At 50.2% G+C, this 20,479-nt stretch overlaps 1 protein-coding gene across 1 annotated transcript in view; it reads right to left on the bottom strand.

Moving 5' to 3' along the window:
* LOC131207549 (ETS-like protein pointed) overlaps nt 1-20,479 on the bottom strand; it is a 101,571-nt gene that overhangs the window by 24,234 nt on the left and 56,858 nt on the right. The window contains exons 4-6 of the mRNA XM_058200166.1: nt 14,207-14,323; nt 12,154-12,357; nt 7,958-8,299 (exon numbers count right to left, since the gene is read on the bottom strand). Of these exons, the coding sequence (XP_058056149.1) occupies nt 7,958-8,299; nt 12,154-12,357; nt 14,207-14,323 (663 nt within the window). The remainder of the gene's footprint in view (nt 1-7,957; nt 8,300-12,153; nt 12,358-14,206; nt 14,324-20,479) is intronic.

A 20,479-nucleotide genomic window follows, 5' to 3' on the forward strand; every position in this document is an offset into this window, starting at 1 on the left:
ACCCCCGATAAAAGGATATTTTCTGCCAACAAAATAATCGTCTGTCGCAAAAGATATGACACGCCTGGCTGGCAGGCAGGCAGCAGTCGTCGATGTAGAGGCTAGGAGTCACGGGCGATAAGCATGCAAAACCTGCCACACATCTGCTCCGGGGTCGTGACACCTTGTGCTGGTGGTCATTATCACCGTCTGAACCGACATCCGCCGGATGTGACCTTGAAATCGCGAATTATAGTGCCGTTGGTTTGGCCTGGGGCAAGAAACAAATTTCCATATTGATGAGCCCCCCCAAATGGATGGCCCCGAACAAAGGTGTTCGGACGTCAGAAGAAAACGTGAACCAAATCTAATGAGCTCTTCCTTCAGCGAAGAAGCAGAGTGCTCGCGTTCTCACGGACACAGGACACAGCGGGATACGGTTCTCATCGAACGGTTTCGGCCGACAGACCCCATGTAGGGCGTCCTGGCGAACTCCCAGAGAATCCCGGTTGGGTGTGAGCAGTCTCTCTCTGGTGGCCAATCGGCCAATCAATGCGCGGTTTTCGGACGCCAAGCCGCACAGTTCGGAAACTAAACGTTGGCCGCGATGTTGGATGTTTTATCTAGAGGAGTTCCCTGGTCCGTATCTATTTGGTGTTTACTCGCGTAGAGAGGCGTGTCGGGGGCCTCCTTACCAGCCGCGTTCCATTTTATCACTGTCCAATCTCAGCAACGTGCGGCACACCACTTATCTTTTAGTGCGCTCGTATCGCAATGGCCGCCAACCAAACGGAGACTTCGACTTCGCAAGAAGGGGTGTCGAGCGCGTCAGCCAGCCATATAAAAAAAGACGAGGACGACGTTTTTAATATGATGTAATATTCGCTATTTTTAAGCTTAATACCCCCGCGCGTTTCTCGTTCGATCCACGGCCCGGCCGGTCGCATTATGTCAGGGGTCGTGTCTCGGCTTTTCCAGCGCGAAATTTATAGTCCCACAGCCCACCACCAGCCAGCCATAACCTTAACCCGCATTCCACGCGTCACAGCGTTTGAACTACATCTTTTCTTTTCAGTTTCAGTGGCCACGGCGGCGCCCGCGTTTTGCTTTCTTAACGGTGCGCGTGATCGCTGGGCGCGCGCGTCTTACTGGAAGGCGCACGAGCCACGCTAGAAGGCGCCCGAGAGAGAAAATTGACCATCTTTTTTCGTGCTGGGTGCGCGCGAAAGCAAAAGTCCCCGCCGTCCTTTTGGAAAACATAAAGATTAAGGGGAAAAGGCCGCCCCGAAAAAGAAGCGGGTCGCCGGTTGGGTGGAAAATGGTGGCCGCAATACGTAGTAGTGTCTACGAAATGAATTATCATAAATTATGGCGGCAGACGAGCACCGGGGCGAAGAACCTGAAGAGAGAGAGCGGCCCTAGGGTCTTGGTGATGAAAAGTGGTAAAAGGTAGCGAAAGAGATAGTGATCGTTACTGTTAACTCTTCGAGGTCAAATCAGCAACGTAACGCTCCACACACCGTCGCCGAACTGAGAATGATAATGGGGGGTGTGTTGATGGTAGCGTAGTTTAAACCAATATTGGATTTAGACATTATTGTCGATGAGCAGAGAATTGGCTGGGCGATCAATCGAATCCAATCGATCAGGTATTTTCAGGCAAATTTTAGACAAGATCTAGTTAGCGAAGACGTTGTCTGGACGAGAGATGAACTATCAATTCAATCTGAATACATAGATCTGAAGGAAAAGTCTTAGTATGTAGCCGATTCGTTCCCAGAGTCCATCCAAAGTCCTACATAACGTCACACCTTAATTACTCCATTTTTTGTTTTCCGATAGGCAGTAAAATCGTCTGAAATCCAGGTGATCGCGAAATTTCACTTCCCTGTCCGGTGTAAGCAGAGTGTACGTAGAGTGTGGAGCTCAAGGATAACGCAGGCATCCTATTCTACAGCTTCGCATCCTTTTTTAAAGTGGCCGAAGATGGATCCTAACGGTTGACATTTTTCCCTTACTTTGCCCAATCGATCGGACCCCAAGAAAAGCGTTTCATTCAAATTTGTATAGTGAGTAAACCCAGTTCTTTTGCAATCTATGGTAGCCACGGAAACGTGTTTGGATCGACCATTCTCGTTTTCTCGGCATCAGATGGATGATCATCAGGACCTCAGGCACCTCATTCAATTAAAAAAAATTAATATTCAAATTAGCATTTGAAACGGGCAAAACATTAAGGGAAGCATTTGTTTCGATCTTGGAGAGATCTCAAAACTATGACCCTTATTCGTTAGATTCTAAAGTAAAAAGTTAAGTGTTCTCGATTCGTGATCAACTCGTGGCCATAAACACACAATCAAAGAATCGAAATGGCAAGAATCAAATGCAATGCACGGGTCCTCCTTCGTTGTCCATTCTCTCCATTAGTCCTCGCTTTACAGTATACTTAAGAAAGAGAGATTGAAGCTGGACACATTGAAGATCGAGCTAAGCGGCTCGTCCTCAATGACAGTTGTCAACGTGACAGAGTCCACCCCAACGGATCATGTTTCCATCGAAGATGGCTTCGAGAACATTAGTCGCCGGCTCAGAAACAATGCGTCATCTCGTCATTTTCGAACGGAAAATACAATTTTCATGCCACGCGCTACACACCCCCCATATTCTGCGGACGGGACAGAGGCACAGAACGCGCGGCCACCACATTATAATGGGGAGCCGTCGTTATTCGGAATCATTCGCGGACTTGGCGAAGAACGACGTCCGGCGCGGACTTTGTTTCCTCTTCGCACGTGTGCGCCAAGTGCACGTGTGTGTGCGTGTGCCAGTGGCCAGTCTGGGCCGGACACTACAGTGCGTGGTGGGGTCGAGTGACTCCTCTTTCGATTTCGACACTGTTGCACCTCGCGCACCAACACCACCACCACAGAGTAGAGGAGTCGTCTTTTGTTTTTGTTTTGTTTCGCGAACAACGAATTCCGCCGTCGCAATAGCAGTGTTTGTGATTGGGTGGAGTGTGTTGGGCCGTTGCTAGTGTTTTTTTGTTGCGTTCAGTTTGGCACTGCATTAGCCTACTTGTGCCACGGACCGGCAAACGCGGAGAGTGTGCGAAGAGGTTTTGTTGTGCGTAAGGTGGAACACCTTTATGATGTCAATGTCACTTACGACAACGCGGGATGGGGCTATATGTGCACAGACCTCTAATTCTAATTCAAATCTTTGTCGTTGGAACTTTTAATGACTAATGGTACATACATGATATTTTGCTAAGCACAAGAAGTCTGATGTTTTTGCGTAGAGTGCGGTAGAGTGCGGTAGAGTGCGGATATAGGTCTTTTGGACGCTAACCCAAAATCCTTTTTTTATAAATTTACGAATCAAAAAGGACCAAATACTTCATAGCAAATATTTCAAAACGTGTGCTAGTGTCCACTCCAATTAAGGACACCGTGCGCTTACCATCAACGTCATCAGAATCAACAAGAATCGAATATTTCGATAATCCGTAAAGTATTTCTTATGTTCTTGGAATTCATGATGCATGGGTCATATTTTTCATCTCAGTTGAGGGCCAAATTTAGCCCAAGTTTCATTCAGTCGACCATCTGAAGCGCCATCTGTCGAGGAATTATTCAACTTCGCGACTGTTCGTAATACATTCGGCCACAGTGTATTCGATGTACACGAATTGAAAATGCATTCAGGAAATTATTTCCACTTCGTTTGGTGAACTATTCAATGTATACGCGATTAGATCGATAAACGATTTGACGTACAGTTGTCACTCGGACGCCAGATTTGACAAATGGAGTTAGAAACTCTGCCATCCTTTTTTTCAACAAGACACAAGACCAAAAACCATCGAGAATCGTTTAAGGAGCTCCACCTTTGACCACTGCCTGGTGGTCTGAAGTGGTCTCTCGCCTGTGACTTTTTCTGCTTGTTTTTTTTTCGCTGTTGTTGTTACACCGTTTCTAATGAAGAGAGATAACGACGCAAACACACAGGTGAGGGGACGGACCAACAATGGACCGTGTGCTGGGGTGACGACCTAAGGGCCCCCGACAGCGCAAGCACCACTCTGAGGTGAGTCAAAATGCACTGAAGGGTAACGCGCCAACGACAATGACGGCGACAGACAGACACACCAACGCGCCAAACGTAGTAGTAGTACTCGGGGCGGGGTGTGCTGCTGTCCACCGTCCTCCTCCTTCACGTATCAGTGTGTGTGGGGGGTTTGCAACATATTCTGACCGTTGGCCTACAGACAGGGTGTGTGCGCGCGCCCGCGTATTGGGGTTCATCGAGTGGGAACCCTTTTACCCGCGGGACCCGTACCGGGTTCTCATGTACCGGAACGCGCAACGGTTTTTCCGGAAAAGGGATAGTGGTGCCGACGCGCTCAACAAGTCCGCCGAGGGACGCTCAACAAGTAGTTCCAACCGAAAACCGTTTGCCATGCGGTGCGCGGCGACACGTCCTTCGCCCCGCGCGGATGATGACGACTGGGCGAAGATCTGGAACCCTTCCTTTTCTGGGGATTCCGGTTTCCGGAGTATAGAAGGGCGGAATATCGGAGCGGAGATAGTCCCTCTCCTGGCGTTCGGACCCTTCGCACCCTTTTTTCTTCACGTAATGGGTGCGCTATTATGCTTAGGGTAGCGAGGATTGCGAAATTCTCCTCACACGCCGTGAACTCCTGAAAATCTGAAGGGAGATCTCTCTCGTGCAAGAGGTGTGTCCCTGGGGCGGGCTCTCTATGTCTCGTCTTTCAGGGGTGTTTCGGCCCAATAAGGACGAGATTTGTGTGATCGCGAAAGACTGGTTCCTTTAACAAAATGGCGACGTTATCTTCGGAGCTAGGGTCCATAAGGTAATCTTTTGAGTAGAAGTTCCCAAGTCGCTCAGAGGTGGAGGATTTCGGAACTGTGTTGACAACAGGGCTGTGGTTCCCTCGGGGGCCACTACAGCCATATGTGGGAACAACCCGCGTCTTATCGGCGTCTAAGCCGAGGGAGTTTGCGCACTTTGCATCGCATAACTTATCACACTCCAGCGGCAACTCCAAATGCCCACGTTCTTCTCTCTTATCGACAACTGCTCCCACAAACACAATGTCACGGTGTGTGTTTGGTGGTGCCACTGAATGAGTCTCGGGTTCCTTTGCCCCATTCATGCGCTCGAGTCCCGTGGGCCAGACCAAACCCAGGCGGACACAAATGGCGCGCGAAACAGGCGTCGTCCCACCACCCATTCATTCACTTGCTCGCTCGCCAGCCCCCCCTCCCACCGACCCACCCACCACCTACACGCGCATTTGTTGGAACGGCCGGCCAGCGCAACGTTTTATGCTCAGCGCGCAAAGTGCCAGTCGCGCTCTGCGTAATCAACAGCGATCAGCTTCTCGCAGTCCGCACGCCCGGTCGGTGGGTGGTGGTGACCCACCACCCAGGGGACCCCCACCCCAATGGCCGCCCGTCACTTGACATTTAACAACGCGGAGAGCATAATTTCGGTGGGTCTCCCCCCTATTCACGGGACAACATTTCGGTTGCCAGCAGCAGAGGTCGCCAGGCTGGACGACAACAATGCACACAACACTCCGGGTTCGACCTATTGGCCGCGAGAAGAAGAAGAAGAAAAATGGCCAACAACATCCCCCAACATCGAGAGACTCTTTCGGGTTTCTCTCTCTCTCTCTGTCGCGTGGACTAAACGATCGATCACAAGAGGGCGCACTATCAACCAGCGTCTGTGTTTGTGCGTGTCTGTGTGTGTCAACAATCAAAGGCTGGGTGGGGGAGGGGGGGGTTGCCAAGCGTGAGTGACACGAATGGTCGTTGGGAACACGCTGAGTCCGAGGGACAGATTTCCATGAATGGATCAACTCAACGATGACGATCGCGGTTCCATCGGGTGGGGGGGCCACGGGTGGCGGTGGTCAACGATGACCAACGAAACAGCAGTTTCAACCCCTTTCGGGCCCGGGTTCCCCACACGGTCCGCCCCCCTCGCGTGACACCGGCCACCCCGAACAGCGACGGCGACGATCGAATCGAAACACACACCACCACCCAGCGACGCACGCATGTGAGGGAGAGAGCTTTGTTTTGCCACCAACTCGACCGTGACACACCACTCCACCACCACCGTGACTCTCGAGAGACCTCCGTGAGAGAGAACGCGAAAGAGAACACTGACTAGGGGCAGGCTAATAAATATAATACAAAATCCCTTCGTGGCGGGCGCAACAACAACAACCGGACCGATGGACGTAATTCTCGCGGCGCGGATTGCAAATGGCCGGTTTTTTTTTTTTTGAGGAGTTATCAGCCGAAAATTACAGTCATTTTCGGGAACCGAAAAAGCGCCGCTGCCAAATGATAATTGTGCGATCTCCTATTGGTGTGGCCTCGTGTGTTGGCGATCACTGCGAAAGACGTGAGCGTAACACGTACACAGTGCGACAAGAAAGTTTTGAGATTAGACTCCGTAACAGTTTGCACAATTCGTATATCTTTTCTAAAGCTTAAGTTCTGGTGATCCTAACCCAGGAACCCAGGGGTTTTTGAGATCGATTGTCATTTTGAACTGATATCAGTAGAAATATTAATTACAAAATTAGGAATACAACCAGCTACAAATGCAAAATTATGCTAGTTAGTCAACAGACGATTGTTGAGTTTTTTGGTTATCGAACACATGAAGGTTACGGAAACGAAATAGGATAACGTTCGAGTGCGAGGATCGATCGGCAACTTGAACAGCGTGCGAATGTGTCAGAAAATTTACCAGCTGATGATTCCGTTACTCGAGGTATCTTCTTTCTCGCTGTTCGTACATGGAAAAGTTTGAAATTTTTGACAGTATTTGGACCATTTCGGGACATGTTGAATCATTCGCCTTCTTCGTTGGATTTGACCGCTCGAAGAATTTGCATAGTTATGTCCAGAAAACTTCAGCCTTCCAATGACTAGAATTTCAAGCGACTATCACGTATCTTACCTAAAAGCAGTTAAAAATGCTCCCAATGTCGGGGATTTGATTGCCACACTCTGTGTTGTGAAAAAGTGCTCTACCCTCCCCTATGAGACGGAACTGAGCCCTCAGTCCTCACATTCCGTCTAAACCTAATCGAGGTTCCAATATGCAATTAAAGCTTAAAGGAGATACTCGCTTCCTTCCGAAAACCCGAAACGCGCACTGCACGTGATCCATCGATCGCCCATCGATCGCTCGGATTGCCCACCCGTTCGGCGCGGGTGATATCGGTTATTAGAGGGCATGACGGCCGGCATAATATGCTTGGCTCGGGTGCGGGCCCGAAAAGGAGCATATAGTCGTCGCCGTCATGGATATTTCCTTCCCGTGGCCAGTAATCAAACGAAATGGAAAACACTCCTCAAGGAGCCGCGGCTCAGCGGCTCAGCTCTGTGTGTCGCTCGCTTATAGAGTTTCTTGTTCCTTTTGGCACCGGGCCCAAGTGGTTTTTGTTGGGCTTCACACACAGCAATGACCAGTCACCAATCGAAGCCGAAGTGTCCGAGAAGTGGCGGACCGAAATCCAAATTATACAGCTACGGGCTGGCGGTGTGTTGTTGGTCTACAAAATCACCACCAAATCACGCCGCGTGGATGAAACAAAATCTTTTTTTCTCGGTGTGTTCCCTATTTTAACTCCCAACACACACTTCCAAGCTCCCCTCCTCTCGATAGAACAGAAAGGGGCCGCCTCGGCTGATTACTCATTACGGTGCGGCTCCGCTCACGGATCCTTCTTCCTTGCGCTGCGCGCTGTGATGTGACCCTTTCCGAGGGGCTGCTTTTTGATGTAACTAATTATATGGTACCGTTCTTCGGCTCTAATGCCCACCAAAGAGAGCACACCGTTGGCCGTTGGGGTGATCTTTGGTTGCGAGCGAAGTGATTCAATAATTCCGTCAAAGTTCTAGAGAGAGCGTCTAGTGGCGTCACGTACCTCCGTTGTTGTTGTTGCTGGTGTTGGTGGTGGTCGTGCTGCCACTGTTGGGTGTCGTCGTGCCGCCGGTGGTCCCGGTCGTGCTGCTGGAGGTGGACGCAGGGGTGTTCTGGTTGCTGTTGCTGTTGCTATTGCTCGAGCTATTGCCTCTGCCAAATTCCTGTTGCTGCTGCTGCTGCTGCTGGCCACTTAACCGCTGAAGGGCACTGTTGTACTCGTTGAGTTCGTTAACGCCAACTCCAACTCCGGTTCCGGGTCCGGCAGGTCCTCCAGTGCCGCAGCCGCCATCGTACGGGCCGCCGCTTCCCGGCGGGCCGTGCTCCAGGAGGGCCTTTTCGCAATCTACGCAACGGGCAGGAAAGGAGAACGTTAGAGAGCGTAGGAAGGGTGGTGGTGTCCTGCTGACACTCAAGAAGATGCTGCCCATTTCTGGCCCCTTTCTGGCTATTTTCCCTCATTTTTTTCTTAATAACGCCGGGCCTTTGATAAATCAATTGCCGCAACACAAGAGAGCGAGCGAAGCTGCTGGATATTGGTCGGTCCCCCAGCAAGAGTTTTATCAATCAATCAATCAACAGGCGAACGACGTGAACCCCATTTATTAAGGGCCCCGGACGACGGATTTGATTTGATTTCCTTCTATAAATAAACAAAACAGACAGATTCGACAAACCCTTTGCAAAAGCGGACCGCCATTTACTTCGGAGCGCGAAGGGTAAATGGTTCAACGGTTCACAGGCCAACCACTGTGAAGACCATGAAGGGACCGTGTCGCGCGCGATTTTCGGTGACTTTTAAATTCAATTTGCGAGTACGGCCCCCGCCCGCCTGTTGCTGCTTCTTTATGAAGTTATCCTGGAGGTTTAACAACAACAACCATTTGCGTTACGCTACCGACCTACGGGGTCCACAGGTTCCTTTTTAACCGGGAGCAACCACCAGAAGTTAGATTATTGACGAGGTCCACGCACAGCTGTTCTCTCTCGCCCGGCAGGAAATTTGGGAAAACTCGGTTTTGGACCGATTCGATTTGTGAAAACCGGACTCCTGGGAAGCTGGGACTGCTGCGTGGTTCCATTTCCGGCGGAACCGGATGGGGAACCCCGATTGACATCGCCGCCTGCACTGCTCAATCAGTGGTCAGCGAAAGTGAGCATCTTCTTCTCCGCCTGAGCATCAATCGATCGGCGGAATGGAGATGTGAAAAGCCCAATGCCCAAACTCGGGGCTCGGTAATTGAAAAATCTGGCCCGAGCCCTGCCCCCGAGGGTCAGGTCAAACCAATTGATCGCGGGTGTATGATGCGCGCGCCCCTTCGTTAACTGATGCTAATTAAAGCAATGCCCGCAGGGCTGCTGCCTTGCTGGACAGACTCTCTCCGAAGGGAGAGAGTCTGTCTCGCGCGAGGATGCCCCTAACTCAATTAACCCCCCACAACCAACCAACACACAAAGTTAACCGATTTATGGCAATCGAGCCAATTATCCAATCTCAATCACGGCGCGATCGTCCTAGGGTGTCCACGAAAAGATCCACGGGTGATCCACGGCGATTGAGTAGATTGTCTTGCTAGGGATGCGCACGCCCGCTGTTGGACCTTGTTTCGGTTGACCCCATTCCAAGTGCGGTGCTGGTGCTGTCTCTCTACTGCTGCTGCTGAGCCCTACTACCGAGGCGCACTCCATTCGGTGTGTAACTGCGTGGATGATTTATTGTCACTCTACTCTACTGGCTTGGTGGTGACACGCACGGGCACGCAACGGACAGAGACCGCCGCGATTTCACGATGATCATTAGTGTAACACATGGGTTGAAAAGGAAACACATGAGTTGCACAAATAAATCGAGCTAGTCTTATCGCAATCATTTAAAAATGTCAACACCGTCAAAATTTCATGATATTCTGCACCATAAGCTTGGGAGTTAAGAGTGACACTAATTTTGTTATTCTCAAAACAATGGATAAAAAAAAACAAAAGTTGTGATTTAATTTTACGCTGCTTCCTGATGGGAAGAAATGCCGTTCAAACGAAGCAATGACTTGAAAAGTATTACAAGGACTTCGCTTCATCAAAAACAACAATAAACCATTGGTTTACTGACTTCAAACGTGCTCGTGGTTGTAACACACTAGAAAACATAGACAAAATCCCCAAAATCGTTTTGAATGATCGAAAAGTGAAATTGCATCAGTTAGCTGACATAATAAGGTGTTGGCTTTACATTCACCGGACATACCCGTTACAAGCGCTCTATCAAACTTTTTCTCGTCATTCATTGACTTTAATATGTCCCTTGATCAGTTCATCTATGTTACTGTTTAATTCTTATATTCGTGTATGTTACGTTTTAAACATCGGTTACCAGCTTCTGCGTTCGTTTCGCCCCAGTTGTGTTTATTAGTGTTAGTTCTAGTTCTAAGTTATGTTGGGATATCAATTTCCATTTTGTCCGTTGATGTTTTTGTAATAAATAAAAAAAATCAATATTGCATGGGCATTTGACTACGAGAAAGCTCTGTTCGAAGTGGCGGCCGCGTTTGCTCAGTGTTGACCAAAACCAAGAAAGTGTTGATAATTCTGATCAGTGTTTTGTCATTTATAAATGTAATAAACCGATTTTTGCATCTATATGTGACGATGGATGCTACATGGATCCATCACTTCACTCTGGAGTCAAAACAATCGCCATCGTCGCTCAGAATTGGAAAGCGGACTGGTGAACCTTGTCCAAAGCATCCGAAAAACTTGGAATTTCGGGATGTGCGTGGTGTAATCGACCATCACAAGAAGGGAACTACCATCAGTAGTGGATATTATATCGAGTTATTGGAGCGCGTTTGAAGACTTAAATTGCAAAGAAACGAACGAGCGATCATGAATTGAGTTTCGAATAGCTCCCACATTCACCGTATTCGCCCGACTTGGCTCCCAGCGACTACCAGGCTATTTGCAGGACTCAAAAATATGCTCATCAGTAAGAAAAAAGAAAGGATGAAGAGCTTATGGTTAAAACTGAGGCATGTTTTGAGGCAAAAGATAAATCGTTCTGCAAAAGTTGTATTGAAATGCTGGAGTGGCTGCTGAAAAGATTGTGTTTTCTTTCCTAGGCCCGAGACTTTTTAACCCATGTGCGTTATTTTACCGCACTTTATACGACCCCAGCACGTTGTTGGCTGAGGGTCTGATGTGCGACCCTTCTGGGGGTCGTTCGTCGTGCGTTGCACACAACCCGCGGTCCTTTTATTGGTAGTTGGTGATGGTCGTTGTGTGGCGCAATGTGCGTGCGTGTGTGTCTTCTTCCGTGCCACCGCGGACCGCGGACCACAACCGCCGACCCTCCCTCATGATGACGACGGCGATGATGTTGATGATGATGAAAGATGATCAACTTTGATGATCACCCCAACACACAATATGGCGCCCTTCTCTCGGACTTGCCGCCGGTCAGCAGCAGCGGGCGTGCACCGGTTGGTCATCGTGGGTGGTGGGGGTGGGGTTGTTGCATTCAATTGCATCATTGCACTACCGTTGCATTGCGCGCTCGGCGGCGGTGGCGGTGGCGGCGGCGACGGTGGGCGCATTGATTAAAATCGCATTACCCAGCGCGGCGGGCCTGAGTTTTCCGCGGGCCGCGATCACGATCCATGAGATTTAAATTTTTCCTTTACACACCCCCCACACAGTACTGCGCAAGCCCCGCACACACTCGTTGATGGCGGTGTCCCAATCCCTGTGACCACCACCAGACCGGAGCTAAAATCAGCAGCTAGCGCAGCCCAACCCTCATTTGTATGTCAATTCGATGTCGAAGTAGCAACACACATCATGCTGAGGCCCGGCGCGGTCAAGTGCCGCTATGCATCGTCCTGGAAAGAGCCGAACCTCCCAAATTGTCCAAATAATGGAAGTTTGTTGATGGTTAAAAGGACAATTATTGCCAATTGTGGGTCACCCAGCAATCGAGCGGGACCACCAATTTATGGGCGAGTCTGGTCACTTCACGTCGGTCGGGAATGGGCATGAGAGATGTACCCTCATATACGTTCCGAAGCGTCAGACATAGCTCGTTAAGCGCTGTGGGCTCTCGAAGCCCGCATTCTACGCACGGACTCTGATGCACTGATTCAGGGGACGACTGCCAAGATTGAATTTGGTCAACCGATGACACATCAGGGACCGACGGCTCTGACTTACCTTTCTGCAGTATCTCCAGGTGCTCCCACAGGATGTCGCCGGTGAAGGGGGGCGCGATCGCCAGGAAGCCTTCCCGGCCGAGGCCGACGATTTCGCGGCCGCCCATCTTCTGGAACGGTTCCTTGTTGACGCCCTCCAGCGAGAACTCCTTGATCGACCAGTTCAACCAGATCAGCACGTGCTCCGCCGTCCATTGCCGAGGATCTACAACACACGCCGCGAAGAAGGAGACGGAGAATGACAGGGCGCGCGTTAGTGTAAGTGAAATAGTGCACAGAACAATGCTCGCTCCGGAGTTTTCCTTTCGGAGGAATGATGGAGACCTCTGCTGACCAGCAACCGGCCGAAAACACAATGGCAAAGTCCGCGGCCGAGAGGTCGTTCGTTCTCACCCTTCAAAAACACAACACAACAAAGGCTCATAAAATATTAATTGTTAACTGATCTTTTTGTCCGTCGGTCGGAAACCTCCCAAAGCTCCGCTCCGAGAGGCCTTTGCATTTTTGGCCCCCAAACGAACCCACGAAGACACACCAGAGAGTCCACCGCACTGTTACTCTCGATGGCCTCGCACGACACTGAAGGTCATCTGCCGCCGCCGCCGCGAGAGTATGTCGAGAAGAAAAATGGCGCATCGCTGGGTGGTTTGTTTTATGGGAACGCTCGGGAGGTACCCGGGGGACTTGTGGAACGGGGTGCTGCGCTCTTGAAAGACCTTCGTCGCACTTGAGACACATTGAATGCGTTTCCCTGGGCGCTACACTGTTTCCTTCCGATTAGGCAGATTAGGTGCGTAGTTGAAGGCAGCACCTGATGATGTTCACGTCCAGATAGGATTCAGACGGCCATGGCGCAGCACCGTTCGCACATGATCGGTATCAATACGCAATAGCACCCACAGCAGTCACAGCCACATCGGATCGGATGGGTGGTGGAGGTTTTCTCAAAGGCCAAGGCCAACGTGTGGCGATGTGTCTGGGAATCAAAGATTGAATATCTCGACCCGGTCTCTGACGTGGCCATTTGCCAGGGCCACGTTATTCTTCCGACAATAAAAAATGGCCTACAGAATCGCGCCTAACAATGATGAGCAGCGGAAACGCAACGGCCCATATCGCGCGCGCCCCCAGGATTACGTCCTCTGTGTGGGTAACGGAGGTCCAGACACAGAAAGGTCCATGTCAGAAATTTGCGCATCGAAAATGAGGGGATCTCTCAGCCAATGGGTGGGTCGGCATCGGCATCAACATCAGCGCCATATTAAAGGAAAGGATTATCGTAACATTTTTCCTATTGTTCCAAGATTTTCTATTAAGTGAAAGATTAAAGGTCGACAAATCAATATCTTTCCTTCGACAATCATCATTTTTGGTTGAAAAAAATTCAGTTTTTCTCAAATCCCGTTTCGGAGAACGGGTTTAAAATCATGTTTAATGCTGATATAAACAAAATGATTCATTGGCAATCGCTTCTCCGTCACTCTCTCAAAAATTATGATTATTTTTAAATATTTTTTCATAAAAAACATGATTATTGAAGTATGTACCAACGCATTTGCCATCATTGTTTGTGAATGTGTTTAAGAAAACATCTCAAAAAAATGTTTTCCAGATGTTAACTAATTGAAGCTTGCCCTTTATTTGTTTTCAAATTTTCTTTTTAGACTGCAATCGATCGGTCTAGTTTTTTGCTATCTTAAACTGGCTAACGACAGTGCATCAGATTCCTCGAAGTTGTGAATCGAATAAAAAGTTAACCACACATGATTTCCATAAGGTTTTCTAGAGGCAATTTTAAAACATTCACAGACAAGTACGCAAGTGTCGAGGAATTCTGAACGAAACGTCCCATATCACCCAGGAACGGAATGGACAACGGAGGTCCAAACACATGGCGCAAAGTTGATCAAAATTTGCATCGAGGAGGAGTAGCGCCCTGGAATGAGATGGTCTCAGACATCGGGCGATTCCTGTTTGCCAACGAAACGGGACACCATAAAGAACGGGAGTGTGGCTGGGACTGTGTCTAGTTGAACTGGGTCTGTTTTGCTTACCTTTGGTGATTTTGAATGTTTGCACTTCCTTCTCCCAGGACGCGAACGACGCGTACAGCACCTCGGTCATCTTCTTGTTCGTGCCGGGCGTCAACGGTGGCATCTGCGTGGGGGCATCTGTAAGGGAACGCAAGAGAGAGAAAGAACGCAAATCATTAATCCACATCCGTTTGGGTAGGGTGGGGCCACCCGCGAAATTAGTCACCACGCAGTCAGTTGGGGATCACTCGAGATCCGTCGATCCACGTCCACGGGGATCTCGAAAGCCGAGAACCTCTTCCCAAAGACATTGGACACCTTCCCCCACTTTCGCTGAAGAGTCTCTCTCTCGTTGGTTGCGGTCGAATATTATCCGACCACCAATTCTCCACCAGAGCAAGGGGCGCCCACATCCGGTTGTGGCAGCCCCGTCAGCGTCTACGACGAGATTTTAGTGTCTCTGGTCCCACTGCCACCAGAGCGCTCGAGTGACACAATTTGGCCAGCCATTAAAATGCCGGGCTGAGCGAGAAGAGAACGGAACCGAACCGAACCGGAAGTATTTAATTTCACAGATCGTGTGGAGCTGGAGATCTGGAGGGCCAACGGAACACACGGTCGCTAAGTGCTGCGCTGCTGGCCAGTTCGGGTTGTGTTCCCTTCGAAACTACCTTCCACAGTTCCCGGGCATGCCGCCGTAAATTTGATCAATCATTGCCTTCTTGGGTTCCTTCCTTCCTTCCGATTATCCTCTCCACTCTTCGCGCCAAGCCCCCAGAGTCTTGGATGATTGAGAGGGATTGAAGACGATTAAAGATCCGCGCTGGCCCCTCACCCGCACCGGGACGCTCAGCTGAAGATTACATTCTCTACCGACGGACCAACGTTCCAACTCCAGGGATTGGGGATGGAAAATTGAAATTTTCACGGATTACCTGGACCGACGACGACGCGAGATCCGCGTAAGGGGATTTCGCTCCTGATCTTGAACTTCCGTAAAAAGCCCCCATGTGATGCGGCGGACGGGAGAGAGAGAGGATAAACACCCGATCATCTGGGGGTGGCCACCACTCGTGACGTCTGGTCTGGGTCTCGGTCTCGATGGAGAGCAAGAAAAGGGCTTACACAGTGGAACAAGTTTAATGCGCGCCGAGTGATCGTGTCGCGGCAGACAATTGGATTTCTTCATTCTTGGTCTTTCTTGGGGGAATCGAGGAAATCCGGACTTCCGAGGCAGCCTTCCAGCGGCAGCATTCGCTGTGGTCCGAGACTCGAGTGGTGGCGCATAAAATCCGATCATTGACGACGCGGATTCGACGTGTCAATGGATGAGAGACGTCGAGAAGAGCTCTTAATCTCGGACACACACTCCTCGCGTCTTCCTGGAGGAGGTGGTTCCACCCGGGAGTTCCGGTCGGCGCCGGGTTTTTGGTTTCCTGATTGATCACCCACAGTGATCCCCCCAGCATTGCGGGCTTCCCCCCGTTTCGGAGGAGGATTTTGCGTATGCCGCAAGTCCGGCTTTGGACTTCTGGAGCTTCCTATAGCCCTCGGGCTGGATGGTGGAGAAAATGCGGTTCATTAAATTTTCCCTTTCACCCAATTTCCTTCCTTCCTGTCCGAGCACCGCCCTTACCAACCGCCCCCGGGGATCGGGTGGAGGCCTTCTCTCTCGCTTTGATCGATTCTCGTTTGAAACGCGGCCGCCAATCAGAAACTCCTGTAATTGGATCTCCCAGATGTTGGGCCCCGCGTCGCGTTGTGTGTGGTAAATAAATTTGTTCAACGTTTTCATTTCATCCGCCCACCGCCACCCCCCGACCGAGAAAGGATGGTTCCACCCAACCACCCACCACCAGAGAGAAGGCATGTGGGGTCCCGATCATGCGCGCGCGCACGCTGCTCTACAACAATGTTGTAGTTGCGTTTTGCGTTACTTTGGCAGCAGCAAGAGGACGATAGGCCGGATGGTGAATAGAGACCACCCCTATCGCGCCCACCCCGTGTGTGTATGTGTTTTCGGGGATGGCCTACGGCGAATGATCAACACACCCGGTTCGTCGATCGTCAGCAGCGGCGCGCTTGATTTTGGGGCCCATCTGTGGCGTGCGGCGTTCTTGTCGGTAATCAATTTTCGGATCACTTTGGGTGGGTCGGTTCCATTTCATCATCATCATCATCATCGGCGCCATGTTAAAGGGGAAGACACGGCGATCGTGCGTGATGAGGATCGTACACACCGCCACAGCCTAATGTGCGCGGCGTTTTGCGTGGAGCTTAAATTTGGAAATTATTTTGTTTTTACAAAAACTTTAGGTTTAAAGAATTTACAGCAAGTAAAGAAACTGAAGAAAAGTCGATCGGTACTTTGGTTAACATTTCGTCTGAGATTTAGTTTCGGGAATGTCGTCTTTTTTGAAGTCACGATTATCGATCGGTTTGCCAATTCTAGGACTTTGAGTTGAGTGACAGATTTAAGGTCGACAATCCAATATCATTCCTTCGACCGTTTTTTTTTAACAAAACTCTTTCAAATGCCGTTTCGGGAACGGGATCAGTTTAATCATGTTTAATGCTCATATCAGGGGATCGTTGTCAAACATTTCTCCGTGATCCTTTAAAAAATTAGTATCATTTTCATGTTATTTGCCAAAAGAATATGGTTAAGTACCATTCAAATGGGAACATATTTGACATTATGTATGTTAATGAGTTAAAAACACCATCCAATCGCTCGAAGTAGTGGATCGAAATCGGAGTTCAGGGAGTGGCCACACGATGTAATAAGCCTATCCGGAGGAAGTTTTAAAACATTTGCAGACAAGATCGACAGCCATAAACATCGAATAATGTAGTAGCAATGTAAGGGTTTTACTTTTAAGTCCAAAAAGCTTTGAAAAGCTTTGTTTCGAAATCATAGTTCATCAATGACTGATCGGTTTCTAAACGAAAGACGTCACGTTCGAACCACCCTGTGACAGTGCATCTCCTTGAGTGGAAAACATCATTTTGGTTCGTCATGGAAGTTCGTCGGTTCTAACAACAAACTTGGGAGTATTTGGGAGCCAATATTCGGTGCCTGATTTTCATAGAAAACAGAGCGAAACTGAAAGATCCCAGTGCGTTGTTAATCAAAACACGGTTTTGCATTCTACTATTTTTCAATCACCCCTTGTTACCTTCTAGCCATGTAAAGAAACGACTGAAGCCAAACTTGAGTGAGTTCGCATTGAAACCGAAGCTCGTTTTCCGTCACTTAAAAAGCACGGCGACAGTGCACGGAGTCTGCGTTTCACAAGCGTGACACATTGAACACATTTATCCGTGTGCTCGAAAATCGCAACAATCGGCTGGGTGGCGACGACGACTACATACACGCGGCGTGTCACGTCACGGTGCTGTTGTTGCGATGGCAGGAGACTGGCTGGACGCCAGAGCAGATAGCCGTCTCCCGAAAACTCCACACGCAGCCGACCGGAACGAAAGCCCAAAAGCGTCCGCCGTCCGATGGCCAAGATGTGGTGGTCGTGGTGCGTTGGTTGTCCTTGCCGGCCCCCCTCTCGGACTTGCCACGTATTATGTTGCAAGTGCAGACGACGCCTCAAGAGATTTTTTTTTTTGGGGAAGTCAGAAAAAGCTCTACTCGATCTCGAAGGACTGATTCCCCGGGACCGCAATGGCGCGACATGATGGCTTGGCGCCCTTTTTCTTCCGCTGCTTTGGGAGTGTGGTGTCCACTTCTCTCTCCTGCCTGAAGCTCTTTAAAAGGCGTTAAAATCACTCAATTCGCGATCGCCGCGCGCGCTGCAGCCGACGGAAAACACAATGGCCTTTTATTTCCCCGATTTTCCGACCCCGCCGTTTCGGTAGCCACTCGGCGACGGAACTTGAAGAAGGATTGGGGGGCGGTGGTGCCCCGCAGACGGCGAAGTATCGCGCGTGCGCGAGCGCCGCCCACGGCCAAAATGGGTTCAAGGTGCATTCAAGAGACGCCGCACCGTTGCGCAGGCGCGCGATGCGCTTCGGTGGGTCCCAAACTATTGTTTCACGGCAAAATATTTGTTGGCTGCGCTTCTCCTGCGCGCCTCGTGCGTTTTCGGTGGCCGTGCGCGGCGCGGCCGCGGACTTTCGCTTTTTTGCACAATCGTAAAATACTTTTATTACTTTATCATCCTTGCGCAGCAGCGCACAGCACCGTGTCCCCACCACCATTCAACCGTCCCTGATGCAGTTCTACGGGCTACAAGAAGAAGAAGCAGAAGACGGACACTTTACCTCTGGCGGGCTTCTGTAGGCCCTTCATGAGCGGGTGGGCCTTGAGGCCCATCCCGACCGAGGCGAGCTTGTTGAGGCTGTAGCTGTTCAGGAAGCTCTGCTGGTTGTTGTTCAGAAAGCTCACGTTGTTGTTGTTGTGGATACCGCCACCACCGCCAATGGGGCCACCGCCACCACCACCACCAACGCCGGGCACCATGCTTCCTGGGGCACCGACACCACCGCCGCCGACGCCGCTCAACAGACCCAGATTGTGGTGGTTGGCACCGCGCAGTGGAATCCTTCCGAGGGGTCCACCAGCGACGCCACCGCCGCTGCCCCTCCCAATGCCTCCCTCGTTCCAGTCGATCCACTCGTTGGTCATTTTGGCGGTCCGGGGATCGAATCCTTCGAAGCCCCGGAGCTCATTAATGTTCACCTTGGCCGCCACCGTTGTTCCGGGTGTTAACGGGACACAAACACACTACTCTCCGCTTCTCTTCAGGAGACGCGCGTATGCGGCGCGAACTCCCGCAGGATATGGGATTTAAGGAGGGCCACCGTCGTCTCGAACACCACACCACTGTGACTCGCGCTTCGGATTCTTTTTCCCACGGATTTGGCTCCACCCGAGTCCCGAAATTTTCCCGCACACACGCGTGTCACTAACACTTTCGGGTCTCACTCGTAAATCACTTTTAAATTATCAGGATCCACCACTCCACACTTGGCACTCCAAGCGGTAAATTTGGTGTGGACCTCTTATTGGTCTTCACTTCCCTAGAATTCACTGTGTACACGTGGCGAAGGCAGATCGAGAGAGAGAGCGAGAGAGAGAGAATCGGTAAAATATGCGCTGCGCCAGAGGGCCCGGACAGGACGACAAGCTTCGAAAAATCGGCGCAATTAATTTTCCACTTGAGTCACGCACACTACACGCCACCAACCACCACCACAGAAGAGTGTCTTATACCCGATTACCGGATAACCGGATTAACCCGGTGTACATGTTTCGATTGTTTGCTGTTGGCGCGTCTGAGCCTCTTGAATCCTTGTTGCGCTCGTCTTCGATCGATTGGCTGAAGCATAAATTAGCATACATTCTCCACTACTGAGGAGACCCACAAAAAAGGCCATCCAAAAGTCGCCTTCATTTTTCGGTCGATTTGGTTTTTGATGCATTGAGAAATTGGTCAAGGCGGCGGAGCGGTGAGAGAATTAAATCTAATTATTAATTTGTGGTCAACCCGCTGGTACACTTTATTAGGGGTCGCCGTTAAACCAACATCGTTTAGATGGCATCGCGCATCAAGCGTCTGACCACAGGTCAGAGATCGACGTGTTGAGGGTAATGTAAATAAATCATTAATCTCTCTCTCTCGAGAGAGAGAGAGTGCCCAGCTGCATCTGAACGGGGGATGCAGATTAATACACACGCGCCCGCCCCGGGTGTCATAAGTTTAATTGAGTGTGTCGAATTGAACGCATTTAGCTAAATGGACGCTGGGCCGCGCAGATGGTCAGCTTGGGGCGAAGGAATCTGGGATGGGTCTGTTCCCACCAATAAAAAGCTCACTTTAGTTTCACTCGAAAAAAAACCCCGGCGGAATCATCGGACCAATATCGGCGCTTTTGCCGACTGCCGGGTTTGGGCAGATTAAATCGCAATAAACAGGAACTCGAAGGGACGCGGTGCCCACATGTCGAACGCAGCATCATTTAACGCACCACACACGGTGCGCGCGACAAAACAACGAAAATGTCCACTTAATTAACATAAATTATTAAATTAACATTTCATTTACTCCAATTGTCATTCAATTCCTTTCAATTGATGTGTCGCAGTGGCCGGGTGTGGTCGTGCCCCGCTGCTTTCTAATCGACCCTTAGACCGCTGGTCAACCGCGCCGTTAGAAAACCGTCGACCAAATCCAGCGGCTGGCCTAGGAGGGCTTCGGAAGAAGCCCAGCGGAAGCAACGACCAGAAAAATAGAGGGAAAAAATGCATAAACAAACAAACCGGCCAAACTGGACGGGGCC

Source organism: Anopheles bellator, chromosome 2, assembly GCF_943735745.2.
Source record: "Anopheles bellator chromosome 2, idAnoBellAS_SP24_06.2, whole genome shotgun sequence".
NCBI lineage: Eukaryota > Metazoa > Arthropoda > Insecta > Diptera > Culicidae > Anopheles > Anopheles bellator.